The sequence below is a fragment of the Notolepis coatsorum genome, assembly GCF_963971535.1.
Source record: "Notolepis coatsorum genome assembly, chromosome: 1".
Classification (NCBI taxonomy): domain Eukaryota; kingdom Metazoa; phylum Chordata; class Actinopteri; order Aulopiformes; family Paralepididae; genus Notolepis; species Notolepis coatsorum.
The window spans coordinates 127,660,670-127,679,245 of NC_140165.1; the positions used below are offsets into that span (position 1 = coordinate 127,660,670).

Below are 18,576 nucleotides of genomic sequence, written 5' to 3' on the forward strand. Positions count from 1 at the left end.
TCGCCCCATAGCCAATTCTGTTAACAGTTAATATAATTACATGCATCATTGTTTACAATGAACGGTGGGGCTAATCGAAAGGACTGGACACGGACAAGTTAAACAGCAATCAATTAATTTAATATAACAGGTAGTTCGAGCTGCATTTTCGTGCCTACAACCACACCACAGCCACAGGGATATATCCGGCTTTGACGAGCTCTCTCTCTCCTGCCGATTAAATTCAGCAGCTCTTCCACCTCGATTGCCTGTAGCTGCCTGCATTTGCACAAAGGCGTCCATCCCTGCTGCTAGCTAACGTTAAAACTAACCTAAAGTTAGTTGTTCACCAACAATCTACAGACACCAACAAACACAGAACCCCACCGTTCATTGTAAACAACGATGCATGTAATTATATTAACGTTACTGTGTGTTGTTGTAGCTATGTTAATATAATAGGATAACCACCGGTTAATTCGCGATTTTTTATTGGTTTGTCATGACAAACCAATTACATAATCCAACATATGTGTAAAGAAACAACATATTCCAGTTGACGGTATATTTTTTAATGATTCGTTACGGCGAAATCAATACTTCCATTTGTATAAATTAGGTTAACTCGAGGATAGTATTCCTCCGTGCGGCGATAGTAGGGCTAACGCGATTGGACGCTGAGAGGCCAATCAGGGCGCGCAAACCGAACGCGGAAGGACAACTGCCTTGGGTAAAGTATTCACGCAAGCCAGGTGGGTACTTAGCGAGTTGGCGCATCAGTCGAGTGCAGTGCATTCCTCAGGTTTGGTGTGAACGATGGTCTGACTCAGGCAGAGCACCGTTCACACCAAACCTGTGAATGTGATTGCCATGAATTGTTATGCTTATGCAAGGTAGCCAGGTACACGCGACGAGTCGAGTGCAGCGCGTTCTTGCATGCGCGCGCACATCCGTGCATGCACGCGCTTCTGCTCACAAAAGCTTGGTTGCCCGGCGTGCAACCCCGTCCCATGAGCAACGCACCTCTGATTACACCAACACCATGGAACTAATGACCAATTTGACAACGTTCTCTGTCAGAATAGTCAGTACTAACGTTTCAACATACTTGTCTTGTTGCCCATCAGCACTGGCAAATGCACTATTACTAAACTAGTTACAGTAGGTATACATCTGCTTCCACATCTTGTGTTGAATGTCGGACTGGGACTTGACATGACATTACCAACGTCTTTGAATTTTTTTCTTTTTTTATTATATAGTTGACCAATGAGGTCAACAGGCTACTACCGGCAATCCATGTCTGTAATAATAATAATAATAATAATAATAATAATAATAATAATAATAATAATAATAATAATAATAATAATAATAATAATAATAATAATAATAATAATAATAATAATAATAATAATAATAATAATAATAATAATAATAATAATAATAATAATAATAATAATAATAATAATAATAAAACAAGAATAAAACATAAATAAATGTAATTACAAAAAAATATATATATATATATATATATATTTAATCTTAGTTTACAACATTTAGGGCTTCAGCCGCCCTAAAAAAGGTCTAGAACCACCACTGGCTTGCACACAGATGGTTATTTTTGAAAATGATTTTATGGAATTCATTCTTATAATACGTATATAAAATTAAAAATATAAAAAGTGATGGGAATTTATAATATAATGTGAGCAAAATAACAATTGTCTGAGTCCAAAGTTGAATAAAAAATTAGATGGATTTATTTCCTTATTTGATCATACAAGGAAATGCTCAGTTCAAAATCAGACCAGTGTAACAAATGGCTGACCACGAAGTGAGACCGAAGTCTCGTTGAATACACATGAGTTGATACACAGTTGATACATGCATATGACGTAAGAAGCTGGAAAATCACAAGGAATGTTGGTTAAAATGACTGTTATGCCTGTCTTACAAGGAAACAGAGCGGTTCCCAGCTACAAGAGTTCATAACAATATTGCTTTGTCTGGCTATCGTGAGACACACACACATTACGCTGATCAATGTATCAGTCTGTAAAACGATATCTCAACACAGATCCATAATGACATGATAATATATTCCACAACAGGGGCTACATCAACTCAAGGGACACCAACAAACTGAACAAGCTGAGCTCTGTGGTGGGAGTCGAGCTGGTCAGACTAGAGGTGATGGCAGAGAGGGGGATACATTTAAATTTTTTACATTTAGTCATTTAGCTGACGCTTTTATCCAAAGTTCTGTACAACAAGCCATCAGGAAGGGCACAACTGTATCAGCTGAGCAACAATGTTCATCAAAGTGTTGAGTGCTACAGTGTAGGTTAGTTTATTAGGACAAGTGCATGACAGTACGGTTAGTTAGGGTTAGATATTTTCTTTCTTTTTTAATTCAGATAATGGTTGAAGAAGTGCGTCTTTAGTCGACGGCAAAAGATTGGACGTGTTTCGGCTGTCCTAACTGGGGTGGGTAGTTCATTCCACCATTGTGGGGCAAGGACTGAGAATAGGCAACTTCTCTTTGATGACCCTCCCGGAGCTTGGATAGGAGTAGGTCTGAGGCGGCCAGAAGATGCAGAGCGTAGGGGTCTTGAGGGTGTGTAGTTAGAGACCATTGACCGGAGGTAGGCGGGAGCGGTTCCCTTTGCCGCACGGTATGCTAGGTCGAGGGCCTTGAAGCGGTTTTGTGCAGCAATGGGGAGCCAGTGCAGGTCCCTAAGAAGTGGGGTGACATGGGCCGACTTCGGTAGGTTTGAGATCAGGCGGGCCGCTGCGTTCTGAATGAGTTGAAGAGGCTTAGTGGCAGTGGCCGGGAGGCCAGCGAGCAGTGCGTTGCAGTAGTCGAGGCGGGAGATGACTGTTGATTGGACGAGGAGTTGGGTGGCTTCTTTTGTCAGGAAGGGACGGATCCTTCTGACGTTGCTCAGGAGGAATCGGCAGGTTCTGGTTGTCGCTGCAATGTGAGCAGAGAAGTTCAACTGGTCGTCGAGGACAACACCAAGGTTCTTGGCGGTCGGGGACGCGGTCACAGCTGCATTCTCGACTGTGATGGAAAGGTCGGTCAGGGGGGAGGATTTGGCCGGCAGGTGGAGCAATTCTGTTTAGCTTAGGTTCAGTTTGAGGTGGTTGGTCGTCATCCAGGCGGAGATGTCGGACAGACAGCCCGAGATCCGCTCAGAGACGTGGATATCTGAGGGAGGGAAGGAGAGGAAGAGTTGAGTATTGTCGGCATAACAATGGTAGGAGAAGCCATGAGATGTGATAATGTTACCCAGTGATTTAGTGTAGAGGGAGAAATGAAGGGGTCCTAAAACCAAGCCCTGGGGGACACCCGTCCGCAGGGCCGACAGGGTCCCTCTCCATGACACTTGGTAGGAGCGGTCATTGAGGTATGATGTCAGCCATGTCAGCGCAGAGCCAGCCACTCCCATTCCTGCGAGGGCCGCGAGGAGGATCTGGTGGTTGACTGTCGAAGGCTGCAGATAGATCTAGGAGAATCAGGACAGAGGAGAGGCCTTTAGCTTTTGCTAAGTGAAGTGCCTCTGTGACCGCAATGAGGGCTGTCTCTGTGGAGTGACCAGTCCTGAAGCCTGACTGATTAGGGTCTAGGAGGTCATTCTGTAAGAGATAAGCAGTAAGTTGGTTGGTTCAAGTGTTTTAGAAAGGAAGGAGAGAAGAGAGACAGGACGGTAGTTGCCTATGACGGTAGGGTTCAGGGTTGGTTTTTTTATGAGCGGCGTGACTCTGGCTTGTTTTAGGGAGGTGGGGACCACCCCCGAGTTGAGTGAGGAGTTGATGGTTGCAGTTAGGAATGGGAGGATGTCTGGTGCTATGGTCTGGAGGAGTGGGGAGGGTAGCTGGTCCAGCTGGCATGTAGTCGGACGGTTCGACGTTACCAGTGTCAGGGTCTCAGCTTCTGTAATGGGAGAGAAAGATGGGATAAGAAGGAAGCTGGCTGCGGCTAGGTGGTGCAGTGGGCAAGGCGCTCACCACCAATGCAGGAGACGCTGGGTTTCGAGCCCAGCTCTCCGCATTGCATTCAGCTTTGCTGGTCGTTCATACTAATATAATAATCAGGAAGCAACGGGGGCGGCGTCCCTCCAAAGCGCAGACCCCCGACGCTGAAAGATCGCGCTGTGCAGGTGAAAAGATGCGACGGCTGCTACCTCGAGTACCGGAGGGGACTCGTGCAATGTATGGCTTCGTCCACATTACAGCCGGCTTGTGGGAGGCATGGCCAAACAGCGTTCGAGACAGGGGAGGGTAGAATTGGACGATACGAAATTGGGATGGGAGAAAAAGTAGATCCAAAAAAAAAAGAAGGAAGCTGGCTGCTATCCTGGAGAATCCCTCCCACCCCCTCTACGAGCTAGTCAAGAGGATAACCAGTAGGATAACATTGATGTGTGCAGTGAGTTTGGTGACACTACACTCTATAAGAGTGAAGTTATTAAATCTTTTTGTAGTGTATCTTTTCTGTGTTGCACCTTTTAGACCAGGGGTGGGCAACTTTGTATATGGTGAGGGCCACAAAATGTCCACAATCAATCTGGGGGGCCGCATTGTTTATCGGCAGTCCCGCCAGTAGTACCCCATCACTCAAATAGCCCATAATAGTCACAGATGTGATAAATAAGGTATATAAACAATTATAATTTGTTGTAACTTTGTTTTTATTCCATTTCAAATGCATTTAGTAATGCAATTTCAACTTTATGAATTTATAAACAGCTGAATTTAAAAGTATTGCTGTAACCCCAAATATATACAAAAATGATCAATTATCTTTGTATATCTTCTAATAAAATAAATGTATGAACTTAAAGCCCACTGCTCAACAAACACAAAGCAGCATTCCTGCTGCATTTCACTACAACAGTAAATCAAAAGTGCAATAATAAATTATTTTGTTAAATGTATAAACTTTTATCCTGCTACTAAACAAAACATTATAACACTGAAATGCATGTTATGGATATGAAGCACTCAGGAATGTTTTGTTTAGTAGCAGGATACAAGTTTATACATTTAACAAAATCATTTATTATTGCACTTTTGATTTACTGTTGTAGTGAAATGCAGCAGGAATGCTGCTTTGTGTTTGTGTTATTAGTGTTATCTGAACACTACAAAAGTAAACAAGTAAAGTGCAAGTAAAGTAAAGTGCAATACTACATGCCTCCCATTGACCCTTAATCAAACTGGCATGACATTCACCCTCGCCCCACAGTGGGTCAATAATGGTTATAATAATAATAATAATAATAATGGTCCCCTCTCTACACCTCTCCATCATCCCCCCCCCCTCTCTACACCTCTTCATCATCTCTCCCCCCCCTCTCTACACCTCTTCATCATCTCCTTCCCCCCCTCTACACCTCTTCATCATCTCCTCCCCCCCCTGTCTTTAATGAGACACTTGTGGTCTCTCCATTTGGCGCACAATAGCAGGAATGTCAACTTCAATGTTTGTGCATGCAATCTGTATCAGATGAAATAATGTTTCATCCGACAGCCTGTTTCTCTCCTTTGACTTGATGTGCTTCATGTTTGAGAAATTGCTCTCACGTATGTATGTGCTCCCAAACATACTGGCCATAGAGAGGGCAAAGTCCCTGAGGAGTGGGAAGCGGGGCTCAGGTAGCAGTTTCCAAAACGAAATTCCCCTCTCATTTCTCTTTGCTTGAAAAAAAGGATCTGACTGTAGCTCGCACAGTTCAAGCTGCAACGGTGGGGGCTGCTCTGACACCGTAGCGGTGAGGGGGCCGGCAAACAGCGCTATCCGTGACTGCATGCCGTTGAAATCTTCAAACCGATCATTGAATTGCATTTGCAGTGTTTCAATGTCGCTCCTGTACTTTCCGACGGCTCAGCCATCGGATTTCTGTGTGTAGCTGCAAGTTGCCATAATCAGTGTCCATCTCTTCCAAAAAGGAGACAAACTTTCTATGGTTTAGTGACCTGTTGCCTCCACGAATTAGATTGGTAACCTTGGTAACCAAATCCATAACATGGCTGTATTCAAGCTTCTTGGCACAGAGAGCCTCCTATATCAGATAAAAAAAAAGAAAAACGATTTAACGACTCTCGCATATAATTTGACTACACTCGACTCGCATTGGTCATTATAGTGACGCACAATAGATGGAAATTATGTTAGCGAACTTACCTGATGTATAATGCAGTGCAGCATTGGACACTCAACGCCACTCTGCCTTAGAAGCCCGGCGAATCCATCGGTAACAACAGCCGACAGTTTATCAAAACCCCCATATTGCTGCACGGCACTTTCAACAGCGTTGAATATGTGCACACTAGGGCTGACCCCTATTAGTCAAATAGTCGACTAATCGATCGAAAGGAGTCATAGTTGACTGCCAACTCTTCTTAGTCGAATACAATACAAAAAAATAAAAAAATAAAAAAATAAAAAAAATAAAGAAATATTATAATTTTTATTTATTTTTTTTAATATTGGCCTGGGGCCGCATGGAACGTCGGTGAGGGCCGCATGCGGCCCGCGGGCCGCCAGTTGCCCCTCCCTGTTTTAGACGATCCCTGGCTGCGCACTTGCCTCAAGGCCGACTGCACATATAGATCAATATTATTATTATTAAATGTACAGCTCCGAGGCCGGCTCGCCTCGTTTAGGTGAAAATAAGGTTGTAGCTCATTGTCTACCTTACTACGATAGGAAAGAGGTGTCCTTTGTGTTTTAAAAACATTTTGCTTAAGAATTATTGACCGCGGAAATTCGAATCTGTGAATATCTTTCTAACTTTACCTAAGTCTCCCGATTCCGATACAATAAAGCGAGTCTTCATCACAAATCATATTCTCAAAATAATCTGACGGGCAGATATTATTGCTGGCGGACCTATTTCGGCCTGCGGGCCGCCTATTGCACTCCCCTCGTGCATCCTAAAGGAAGTAACTGACCCAGTTCTCCTCGTATTATTACCTCTACTAAATGCCTGCCTCAGCACTGGATGTGTCCCGGCTGCCTTCAAGCATGCTGTGGTCCAGCCCCGGATAAAGAAGCCCAACCTCGATCCCTCTGTCTTTGCAAATTTTAGACCCATCTCACAATTACCATTTTTATCAAAAATCCTGGAGCGCATAGTCTACATACAGCTATAATCATTCCTTGAACACAACAACATCCATGATAAATTCCAATCTGGCTTTAAACCACGACACAGCACTGAAACGGCCCTCCTCCGTGTCTTAAATGACCTGATTTCAGCTGCTGATGCAGGCAACCCAGTAGATCACCACATCCTTTTAGCTCGCCTCGAGCATTACGTAGGCCTTAGGGGCCCCGTCTTAGACTGGTTCCGGTCCTACCTAGGACCTTCTCTGTCCAACTTGGTGACTTCACTTCCTCTGTGGCCCCCCTCACCTGCGGGGTGCCCCAAGGCTCGATATTGGGTCCCACCCTCTTCCTCCTATATATACTCCCCCTAGGCCAGATCTTGGAAAAACATAATATCTCATTCCATTGCTTCGCCGATGACGTGCAGGTCTACCTCCCCCTAAAACCCACCCAAAACATCAATACAACCACTACTTGACTGCCTGGCAGAGATCAAGTGCTGGATGTCTGAAAACTCCCTGACACTAAATTAAGGGAAAACAGAGGTAATTGTTTTTAATAGTGCCCCCCCGGCCCCCCTCATCGACGCACTTGGTCCCCTGCGTCCAAACCTCTCCACCTCTGTCAGGAACCTCGGGGTCATCTTCGACAGCAATTTTAAATTCGATAAACAGGTCAGCGCCGTAGTCAAAAACAGTTTTTACCACCTCAGACTCCTGGCGAAGACAAAGGCATACCTCTCCCAAAGTAACCTAGAGACGGTTTTGATTGATTGATTGAAAAGTTTATTAACAGATTGCAGAATGGGTACAGTACAGTACAGCTCAATACATACAATTGTTAAGAGGATGCAGACCTGAGAAAGACTTTCGTCTTGTTTCCATCAGGGTCCCCCATTTTCAATTCATCATATGACACACATGACATACAGATAGACAGTACTGCTACATCTATACATTTATGACATACCAGATTTTCAAATACAGTACTGTTTGTGATACTAAAAAAATCCAGAAGAAGAGTATATACATTTGACATAGAAACTGTGCATTGGGGGGAGGTTGGGTAGGTGGGGTGGGGCTGTACATTGGAGGTGGGGGGGGGGGGGGGGGGGGGTTGGGTAGGGGGGGGGACACACCGTACATTGGAGTACTGACATACATTTGACATGGAAACTGTACATTGGAGGAGGTTGGGTAGGTGGGGTGGGGTTGGGTGGGGCTGTACATTGGAATAGCCATGCTTGGTCTTTATTGTACAACTGGGTTAGGACATTTGTAGGGGCCAGTTTTGAATTGCAGTCTCCCGTAGGTGTTCTTTGAGAGTGTTTTTGAAGGTGGGTAGTGATTTACATTCCTTTACAGCTTTGGGTAGGGCGTTCCACATTGTTGTGGCATAATTGCGAAACGTGTTTAGTCCCTTGTTTGAGCCGAATCTGGGTTTTACATGATTTGTGGAGCTCCCTCTGGTGTTGTGATCGTGGTATTCACTGACCTTTGGGAAGTATTTTGACATGTACATGGGTACCTTGGTCGTGTAGTGTATCTTGTAGACCAGGCCCATTGCAAGTTGCTGTACTCTGTCGTCTACTCTAAGCCATCCTAGGTTGGCAAAGTGTGCAGGGGTGAGGTGGGTTCTAGGAGTCAGGTCAAGCAGTAGTCTGACTAGTTTGTTTTGAGATGTTTGTAATTTGTTTTTTAGTGCCTTTGAGGTGCTTTGGTACCATGAGGTGCAAGCATAGTCGTAGTACCCTTGAATGAGTGCTCCTGCCAGAGTCTTCAGGGTATTCTTGTTTACCAGGGAGGAGATCCGGTACAAGAATCGAGTTCGTTGATTGACTTTTTTTATTACATTGGATGCCATTTTGTCACAGGAAAGATTAGCCTCTAGGATGGAACCCAGGTAGGTAATTTCATCTTTCCTTGTGACAATATTGTCACCCACTGTAACTGAGAAGCCGTCTGTTTTGCTGAGTTTGTTATTTGAACCGAAGAGAATGGACTCTGTTTTGCCCATGTGTAATGATAGTTTGTTGTCGGCGAGCCATATGCAGATTTTGCCTAGTTCCGAGCTGAGGGTTTTTTCAACCTGTAACTTGTTCTTGTCAGAGACCAGCAGGGCTGAGTCGTCCGCAAACAGGAACAAGTTGCAGTCACAAGCTGACGACATGTCATTTGCATAAATTAGGAACAGTAGTGGTCCTAGTATGCTTCCTTGTGGAACACCACAGTTCACTGTGAGGGGGGGGGATAGGGTACCGTTTACCTCCACCATCTGTTCTCTCCCCTCCAGGTAGGATTGTATCCAGCTCACTGATAAACTATCAAAACCAATTGCTTTTAGCTTGTCAATCAGAATGGTGTGATTGACAGTGTCGAAGGCCTTTTGTAGGTCTAGCATGACCATGCCGCAGTATTTGCCCGCGTCCACCTCTTGCTTGATGTGGTCGTTCAAATAGAGAAGGCATGTGTCAGTGGAGTGGGATGTTCTGAAGCCAGATTGGAATTCGTAGATTAGATTTTTATCCGTAAGGTACTTTTCGACCTGTTCGTATACTATTTTTTCCATGACTTTCGAGATGGATGTAAGGATAGAAACAGGGCGGTAGTTGCCTGGGTCTAATTTGCTGCCCTTTTTGTGCAGGGGTGTTACTCTCGCTATTTTGAAGTCCTTGGGGACGTGTCCCTGTTTTATGGAGAGGTTTATTATGTGTGTGATGACTGGGGTGATGGCGGCTGCTGAGTCTCTGAGGAATTTGGAGGGGATGTTGTCATGGCCAGTGGCCTTGTTCGGTTGGAGGGCGCTCAGTTTATTGAGTACCTCATCTGTAGTTACCATTTCCAGTTTGAAATCGTCTTTGTGGACGCCTAGGTTCTTGTAGTATGCTACTATGTGTTCTACCCCATACTGCCCTGAGTGGGAGGGTAGTTTGTTTACCAGTGTTGTGGCTATGTTTGTGAAGAAAGTGTTTAAGTAATTGGCTACATCCAGTTTGTCTGTGATGATGTGATACATGTCTGTGTTTGTCTGTGATACGGTGATACATGTCTTTGTCACCACTTGTCTCGACTATTGCAATGCCCTCTACAGGCATCGACAAATCCCTGCTTCGCCGCCTACAACTGGTGCAGAACGCAGCCGCGCGCCTCCTCACCAAAACAAAAAAACATGAGCACATCAGCCCAGTTCTGGCCTTGCTCCACTGGCTGCCTGTTCGCTTTAGAATAGATTTTAAATTAGCCCTAAATGTTTTTAAATCACTAAATGGCACGGCTCCTCCCTATCTATCCGAGCTCTTGCACCGCCACACCCCCCACCGATCCCTCAGATCAGCTGACCAGCTGCTATTGGTGGTGCCTAGAACTAGGCTCAAGACTAGGGGAGACGCGTGTTCGAGATGGATTTAGGTTCGCCTCGAAAGTAGACGAGAGTAGCCGAGTGAAGCCGGGGGAGGAGTTAAAAAGGCGGACACTTCAGATTTCACGAGAGCCTCTCGCCTAGTCTCGCATGGCAGATACGCTTTCACGTCACCACACACACATTACACACCTGTCCAGCTCATTATAATGCGATGGCCGTGTGCAAAATTAGATCAGATTCAAATGTACAGCACACCATATACTGCTATAGTGGAATATACTATTCTATTCATATACGTACCATAATGTATACCATCTTGTTGCGCGCTCCTGGCCGCACGCACACACAACACACTGCTGAATAATTCTGTTTTGCATCAATATATATATGTATACTGTGTATATTGAGGCAAAACAGAATTATATATACAGTATTGAGGCAAAACAGACGACGCATGTGTGTATGTGTCTGACAGCTTGAAGTTTATCATGATGATATGATGATAACGCATAACATAATAAAGTTTTCAATCAATCAATCAATCAAACGTCTCATAACTCCCTGGCTGTCACGTGGCTGGTGACAACTTTTCTGAGCCAATAGGCGCTTTGCGCGACCAAAGCAAGTCGCTTCCCAGGCGCCTATTGCTTATTAACAGCGGAGCAGTGCTGCCGTTGCTTCCGCGTTTTCCCTGATTGGCTGCGGACCGGCAGAGCTTGCGGCATTATGTAGCCCTAATCCGCCATGATTTTCATTCGAAGCTCAGCTCACCTGGCAGCGCAGCGGTCCTGCGTTCCAGCGGTCCGTTGTTGACAAGTTTGAATCCCATCAATTTTTTTTTTTAACGTGTATTCTTTCGCCGGTTAAGGTTAGGCATGGTTAAGGTTAAGGTTAAGGTTAGGCATTGTTTCGGAGTTGGTTAAGGTTAGAACGGTTAAGTTTAGGCGCTGTTAAGGAGCTGGTTAAGGTTAGAGTTTGTCTTAGAGAATGGCAATATTCTTTCTATGGTTAAGGTTAGGCATGGTTAAGGTTAAGGTTAAGGTTAGGCATTGTTTCGGAGTTGGTTAAGGTTAGAACGGTTAAGTTTAGGCGCTGTTAAGGAGCTGGTTAAGCCAAGGTTAGAGTTTGTCTTAGATAATGGCAATAGACGCTCTCTCGCGCTGCCGCGGTCACATGGTCAAATTGTCACATTCTTGCACTCCTCCGCTGTTAGAAAGCAACACGCTTCCCAGGCGGGAGGCGTGTACCACTTCCGCAACGTATTTGATTTCCGGGGTTGGCCTGATTGGCCGCGGCGGCCACGTGACGCGCGTGGCACGCCCCCGCGGCAGCCGTAGCGGCAAGCGCGCTACTGCTGGAGTTCACTTCGCTTTTCACATCGCTGCCGTTGGCGAAAGCAGGATGAGAGAGCGTAGATTTAGCTGTAAACTATTGAGCTGTACTGTATTGTACCCGTTCTGCAATCTGTTAATAAAGTTTTCAATCAATCAATCAATCAAGACCTCTGATCCTCTTTGTTTTACTGTGTCCTACCTGTTTTATTACATTCATTGTTTTACTGTGTTTTAAATTTTATATCTTGCATTGTATGTCTATTATTTAGTTTTTTTTATCAACCTGCTGCTTAGAAATGTGCTATATAAATAAAATTGACTTGACTTGACCACTGAACTAGGATATATCTGTATAACGTGCGTTTAGACAACACTATTTGGGACAGACCACACAGGCTATTTCCATATTATTAGGCTATTACTTCACATAAAAGATCATGTCTAATTCTGACACCAAAATACGAAAAACAGCTCCGTATTTCAGTTTCCCCCCGTTTTTTCGATTTTGGTTCCAAACGGAAATAGGAAAACACATCGTATTTCCGTTTATTTCGTATTTCCGTTTGAAACGAAAAACGAACTATCAAAACGTACACGGACCCTCCTCGCCTGATCTCAGATCTGTGATATATCTGTTCTGTATGCGGTGACCTTTCAGTGCAGCGGGGGAAGCTGTGCCGAATGGACGACAGGGAGGAAAGAACACGACGTTTCTCGAAGCGTTTTCTCGAACGATAATAACCCCTCGTAAATGGGTTTATTATTATTATTATATAGTTATTTTCGTCGCGTCTCACCACCACCCATCTGGTTTCTGTGAATGGATTATTTTGTTCTCTTCTCACCGAGAAGAAGCCTTACAACGACGCCCAGTCAGCAGCCATAGCTTTGGACATTGACGCCCGAGGTAGCTCGTCATCATCCGACTTCCATTTTCAGCTGCTAACCGGCTATGATGTGGCTAAGCTAACGGTGCTAGCTAGCGAGTTCACTTGCTAGCTTAATTGTTATATTATCAACCATCCAGCCGAGCGGTCAACCCGCTTGTTTACATGGTTGTCACTTGTCAGTGCAAACCTGCAAAGCTGTTGAACGCTGAGTTTGAATTTAGAAACACGTTAGCTATACCCGTTATGTTAACATTTCACACCAACATTTGGAACATTTTCATTGCAGGGGTTTGTTTGACCTCGGACTGTTAAGAAACACCAGGGACAGTGCTGTCTTGTTTTGATTTTGACATCAGGGGCCATTTGGTAGCAGACTGACAGTTGTCTGTTTACCTTCATGACCACGTGACTGGTCAGGCGATTGGCGTCAGGCTTTTGATATTAAGGTTTCACAGCTCATGCATGCCTGCTCATAACAGAATGACTTGTCAGACTGTTGCTGTTTTGGATGTGTCTTTACAGTCAGACTTTACTGTTCGCTGAATCAAGCTACTGAAATCCAATCACTTAATATGTAGGATCGCATTTGGTTAGTAAAACAGTCAAATCATCGTCTTGTTTGTGTGTGTTCTCTTCTCCAGGAGACTTCTATCTGCCTCTGTAATGGCAGTGTTTAGTCCTCAGGTACTCCTTGCAGTCACAAGATCAAGGTAGGAGTCTGGGTCACTTGCACTTTTCAAAAAACACAGAACAGCCAGGAAGCAAGAACAGATAGAATATAATGTCCTCTCCCATGACTTTCCAAACTGAATCAGTGAATGAACTCTCCAGAATGTCAGATGATAATTAGTCATTTAAAGGAGCACTTTATTCTTTAAGGAGCTGATTTATTTTGCACATAATCCCGCACACACATCCAAAAGCTCTAAACAGTTGCACACATTAAATTAATTTGACATGGCCACCACCAGTGATGTCATTGCGGACATTGAATCTGTGTGTTGTGTTAAATACAGCTCCATGATTATGTACATGGAAAAATAGCAATACCTTCTTATAGGGATTGCTACCTCATAATTTCATTGAGCTGTCCTGTTGAAGGAGGGACACAAGCACAGGATGTCATTGTTTACGTATGACTCTAGTGACACACACACACACACACACACACACACACACACGTGTAAGATCAGATACTAGTCTGGTTGTGTTAACAAGATGTAGGCTAGAAGATGTTCTTGTCAGTGAAGCTAGTTTGCATCCTAGCCTCCACTTTTATGGCATTTCATGAACAGTGTGATTGGTGTTATAGGGACCAGATGATTGCATAACAGAAATCAGAGGATAACAGATGCTGGTATCGAGCCCAGCTCTCTGCGTTGCTACCGGCTTGGCCGGCCGTCGTACTAACACAATTGGGCAGTGTTAGAGGGTGGGAAAGCCGGTGGGTGGGGATTGGACGTTGTGGACAGCGACTCCTACAGGTCGGTTGGTGCGCCTGTACAGCAGAATCAGGAAGTATCGGGGGCAGCCTGAGCCTCCCATGCATTACTCCTCGCCACTGAGAGATTGCGCTGTTCAGGTGAAAAGATGCGACAGCTGCCTCCTCGTGTACCGGAGGCGTGAATACTTTCGGCAACCCACTTGTCCTTCCGCATTGCTCTGATTGGCCGAGCGCGCGCATGAGCCGCGACGGGCTCCTCAGCCAGGCTCCGCTTAAGGCAATTTATACAAATGGAAGTATTGATTACGCCGTAACGAATCATTAAAAAAATATACCCTTAACTGGAATATGTTGTGCCTTTACACATATGTTGGATTATGTAATTGGTTTGTCATGACAAACAAATAAAAAATCGCATCGCCGTATTCGCTGGCTTCGCGGCTGCGGCGCGGGTCCACGACCCTCCGTGCTCCGATCGCCAGCGGGGAGAATATGCTGCCGTGAAGCGTCATTGCTGAGCGTCCGCTGGACGAAGCCAGAGACGGTCTTATTATGGGGCTTATGCCGAGAAGGCGTAACACAACAGTGAACACATAGTGCAATGTATCGGTCAGTCGTACTTAACTATGTGTTCACTGTTGTGTTACGCCTTATTACATAATATATTATATTACATAATACAACTGTGTAAAGAAACAATATATTCCAGTTAACGGTATATTTTTTTAATGATTCGTTACGGCGTATAAATTGCGTTCGGGACCTCCATGTTTTGGGGGTATTCATCAGAAAAATCGGATCCGGGATTCGGCTCCCATCAGTCGGGCAAGAACTGCAGGTTTTCAGCCTCTCTCCTCTCTCCTGGAGCTTAAGCGGAGTTTAGTATTCCTGCCTGGCTGAGGAGCCCGTCGCGGCTCATGCGCATGCGCGCGCTCGGCCAATCGGAGCAATGCGGAAGGACATCGGCCAATCGGAGCAATGCGGAAGGACATGTGGGTTGCCGAAATTATTCACGCGTACCGGAGGGGACACGTGATGCAAGGCTTGGTCCTCGCTGCAGCCGACCAGTGGGAGGCGTAGTCTAGCAGCGTTCGAGACAGGGGAGGGGAGAATTGGAAATACGAAATTGGGATGGGAGAAAAATAGAAAAATGGGAGAAAAAGTGGATACAAAAAGAAAACTATAGTCTACACAGCTATAGTCTATAGCGGTAGCGGTACTCCAGAGGCGAGTGAGAATAAAAGTGATCAAATGGATTTTCAAGAATCCAAGTGGGTAAATTCATAACCATCAGTAGATATAAACAGATTGCATCTATGTTGCAAGGCGTCTTCGATCTCTGGACCCAAATATTTCCCTATCATGGATTTATCCCCAACTGTGTATGGCCAGGGGGCCATATACAGGAGGTTTTCCCAGCTCTCACCAAGCTTCAATTTGTATGACTTTTCTTGTAGGCTAAGGAGACATTGAGGAACCAACAAGCAAGCACTTAAAAGTAAAAAAGAATACTCCAGGGATACTTACAAATATAGATTTATTTTCCAGAATGATTGTATAATGGGTAACAGTGCTTTATGATTAATGTGTGACCAGGTAATTACATTGTATCATCAGTTCTCTTAAAATTCACAACATCATTGCCAAGTAGGGCTGGACGATTAACCGTGTTTCAATTTCAATTACAATTTTGGCTTCCCACGATCATGAAAACAAGATAATCGAGATAAAAATTAGTATTGTGCCGCGGGCTTGGTTGCTCTAATTTTGTATTGCGTTGTAAATGCAGCGCACCCTTCCTTCACAACCGTCCACTCCACCCCTGCACCCCAAGCCAACAGTAGTTTGGTATTGAGAGGGAGGAGGGATCCACGGTTATTAATTTGAAACATCTTTGGTAACTTGTAGAAGATGACAGAAAGGCAACCTTTGGTCAAGAAGAAAAGTAAAACAAATTCAATCATCGTCTGATGTTCTCAAATCAATGAGTAATCATGTTTAATAATGGTGATTTCAATATCAATCAAATGAATCCTGATCATGATTTTTGCCATAATCGAGAAGCCCTATTGCCTAGCACAATATATCATGCAAGGACTGACAGATGTTGTCTTCACTGTTAACAGGGGGTCTTACTTGCTGTGCAAGAGGCAAAGCTGCCACTCTCTACCCTCCGCAGCCTACCTCCACTTAGACCCCCCCAGCCACATATCCACCTTACACCGACTCCGGCACTCCCGACCTGGCTACCCCCACTGCTCCAGAGCCCATGCCTCCTGCCACACTCACAGCTCCACCCTACTAGCCAGGTCACTACACAGCTCCTGTGTTTGGCTCCAGGACACAAAGCAGGCCCAGGACGACCCCCCCGGGGCAAAGAAAGACCCTGCTGCCCCTCCACCCCCACCACAACCTCCATCAAGTCCAGCTCCCCCTGGCCCGGTCACTGCAGCAGTCTCATCAACAGCAGCCACATCAACATCAACAGCAGCAGCAACCCCCCCTCCGGCACAAGAGAAGGCGGTAGTGAGAAAGTCGATCTATCAGAGGATAGTCGATGAGCTGAAACACTACTACAATGGGTTCCGGTTGCTGGGCATCGACACCACGATTGCAGGCAGGATGGTGTGGAGGCTACTGCATGGACAGCTGCTGTCACGCAGAGAGAGGAGAAGGGTAAGAGGACCTGCGATGTAGGCCTAAGCCAATGATGAGGACTGAGTCTTATAATTGACCTATATCAAAACCCGCCCTCTTCTCTTGATCCTCCAATCAGTACTGCTGCTTTCCTTGGACAAGAGGGAAGCAACAGTTGTGATTTGGAGGATCAAGAAAAGAGGGTGGAGCTTGATTTGGGTAAATTCCCTTGTTGACTAACCTTATTCATAGTCTGACTTTATCCTACTCATCTTTAAGCTCAGTAATGATAACACCAATATTAGTGTCAGGTATCCGCCTGAATTACTTGCACAGATAAACAAGAACTTAAGACTGGGCATAGCAGCTAGCACAATGTTATTTTCAATTACAAAAAAAACATTACATTGGTAGGACATTTGATTTGATGAAGAAATGTCTATTCCATTACTTTGTGATGACGATCAATGTCAAGACAAGTACTCATCACATCTGTATTGTTGAGTAGTCGGATTGATGTACTTGTACCCGTACTGGGCTACTGGCCAGCGAAAAATGGTATCTTTCCACCGATGAGACCTGAGCATATTTGCCAAGTATGTTGAGCGAGACGTGGATGGAACTCAAACATTGCTTTAAAAGAGTTGTATTTGTAATCCTGTACTCTTTTTCTTCCATGGTATCTCTTGTCTCATACTGCTCTCAGGTTACAGTAGGTGAGTAGGGTGTCTGTCTAGTTCCTTTATGACAGTGTTGTTAGCTCGTCGCGTCACTAAGAGCCTAGCTGTCAAAGGGGCAACTCCGGATAGTGTGCTGTGTCACTTTTCTTTTAAATTGTTTTCAGCAGTAAATCAGAGTCGGACGTGTTTTATGGCTGAAGGTTGGGTGTGAAACACATTACACCTGTGCCTTGATGACAGCTTCCTGTGTCTAGAAGGAATTCAGCTCTAGGGTGTTGTGTTTCAAACAGAGCCTACAGCAGGGGTGGCCAACCCGCGGCTCGCGAGCCGCATGCAGCTCTTTGCCCGTCAATGTGTGGCTCTTCCATCCATTAAAAAAAATATATAATTTATTTTTATTTATTTTTACTTTTTTTTAATTTTATGTCACTCATTCCATAAGGACGTAGAATAAACATTTACAATTTTTTTTAAATGGTCCATTTGCATGTTCTTGGTATCTGAATCTAGGGACATATATGGATCAGTGTCAGAAATAGTGTGTCTGTTACTAGACTTGAGTAATTGTAATGAACCAAAGGAGAATATCAAATTTTTTTTTTATCTTTGACTGAATAACACCATGCTAAAATTGACCAGACCTGAAAAATCTAAGCAAATGAATAAAGGGAAGATGATTAAACCGAAGGTTTTGTAGATACAGTACTGAATTTTGCCATCTTTTTTATAATGTAAATTTCTCCACCATTTTTCATCATATTGCAACACCGTTTTTTGCAAGACGTTCACAGAAAGGTAGAGAAACTAACTGCGTTCTGTTTTATGGCAATAACGTTCAGGAGATAATCCCAAAAAAATAAGAGAAATAAAAAAGTAAATCCAGAAGTCAGATGATTGACGGGGGCTGGTGTGAGCTGGGTAGGGTAGTTTTTTGAAATTTGAAAGCCCTGAGTCTCTTCCTTCAAAAGACTACACTCACTTTTGGATGTGCCACTTCCTCCTGTCAATATGCGCCGGTTTCCGACTCAATGCCCTGAGATTTCTATAATCTTATATTTCACTAATAACAGTTAAAATAATTGGTAAACAAACGTAATGCTGAAAATATACACTTTTACTGTATATCTCGGGC

General features: G+C 44.4%; 2 protein-coding genes across 2 annotated transcripts in view; one reads left to right on the plus strand and one right to left on the minus strand.

Annotated features, from left to right (window-relative positions):
- Positions 1–13,082, minus strand: part of LOC311222726 (histone-lysine N-methyltransferase NSD3-like) — a gene marked incomplete at both ends in the record, with an annotated part of 60,791 nt that extends 47,709 nt beyond the window's left edge. Inside the window, one exon of the mRNA XM_084307336.1 lies at positions 13,077–13,082. Within this exon, the coding sequence (XP_084163462.1) occupies positions 13,077–13,082 (6 nt within the window). The remainder of the gene's footprint in view (positions 1–13,076) is intronic.
- The window catches only part of LOC311233409 (LETM1 domain-containing protein LETM2, mitochondrial-like), a 29,944-nt gene continuing 23,837 nt past the window's right edge, over positions 12,470–18,576 (plus strand). The window contains exons 1-3 of the mRNA XM_084320380.1: positions 12,470–12,700; positions 13,325–13,393; positions 16,254–16,803. Coding sequence (XP_084176506.1) covers positions 13,347–13,393; positions 16,254–16,803 — 597 coding nt within the window. The 5' untranslated portion in view covers positions 12,470–12,700; positions 13,325–13,346. The remainder of the gene's footprint in view (positions 12,701–13,324; positions 13,394–16,253; positions 16,804–18,576) is intronic.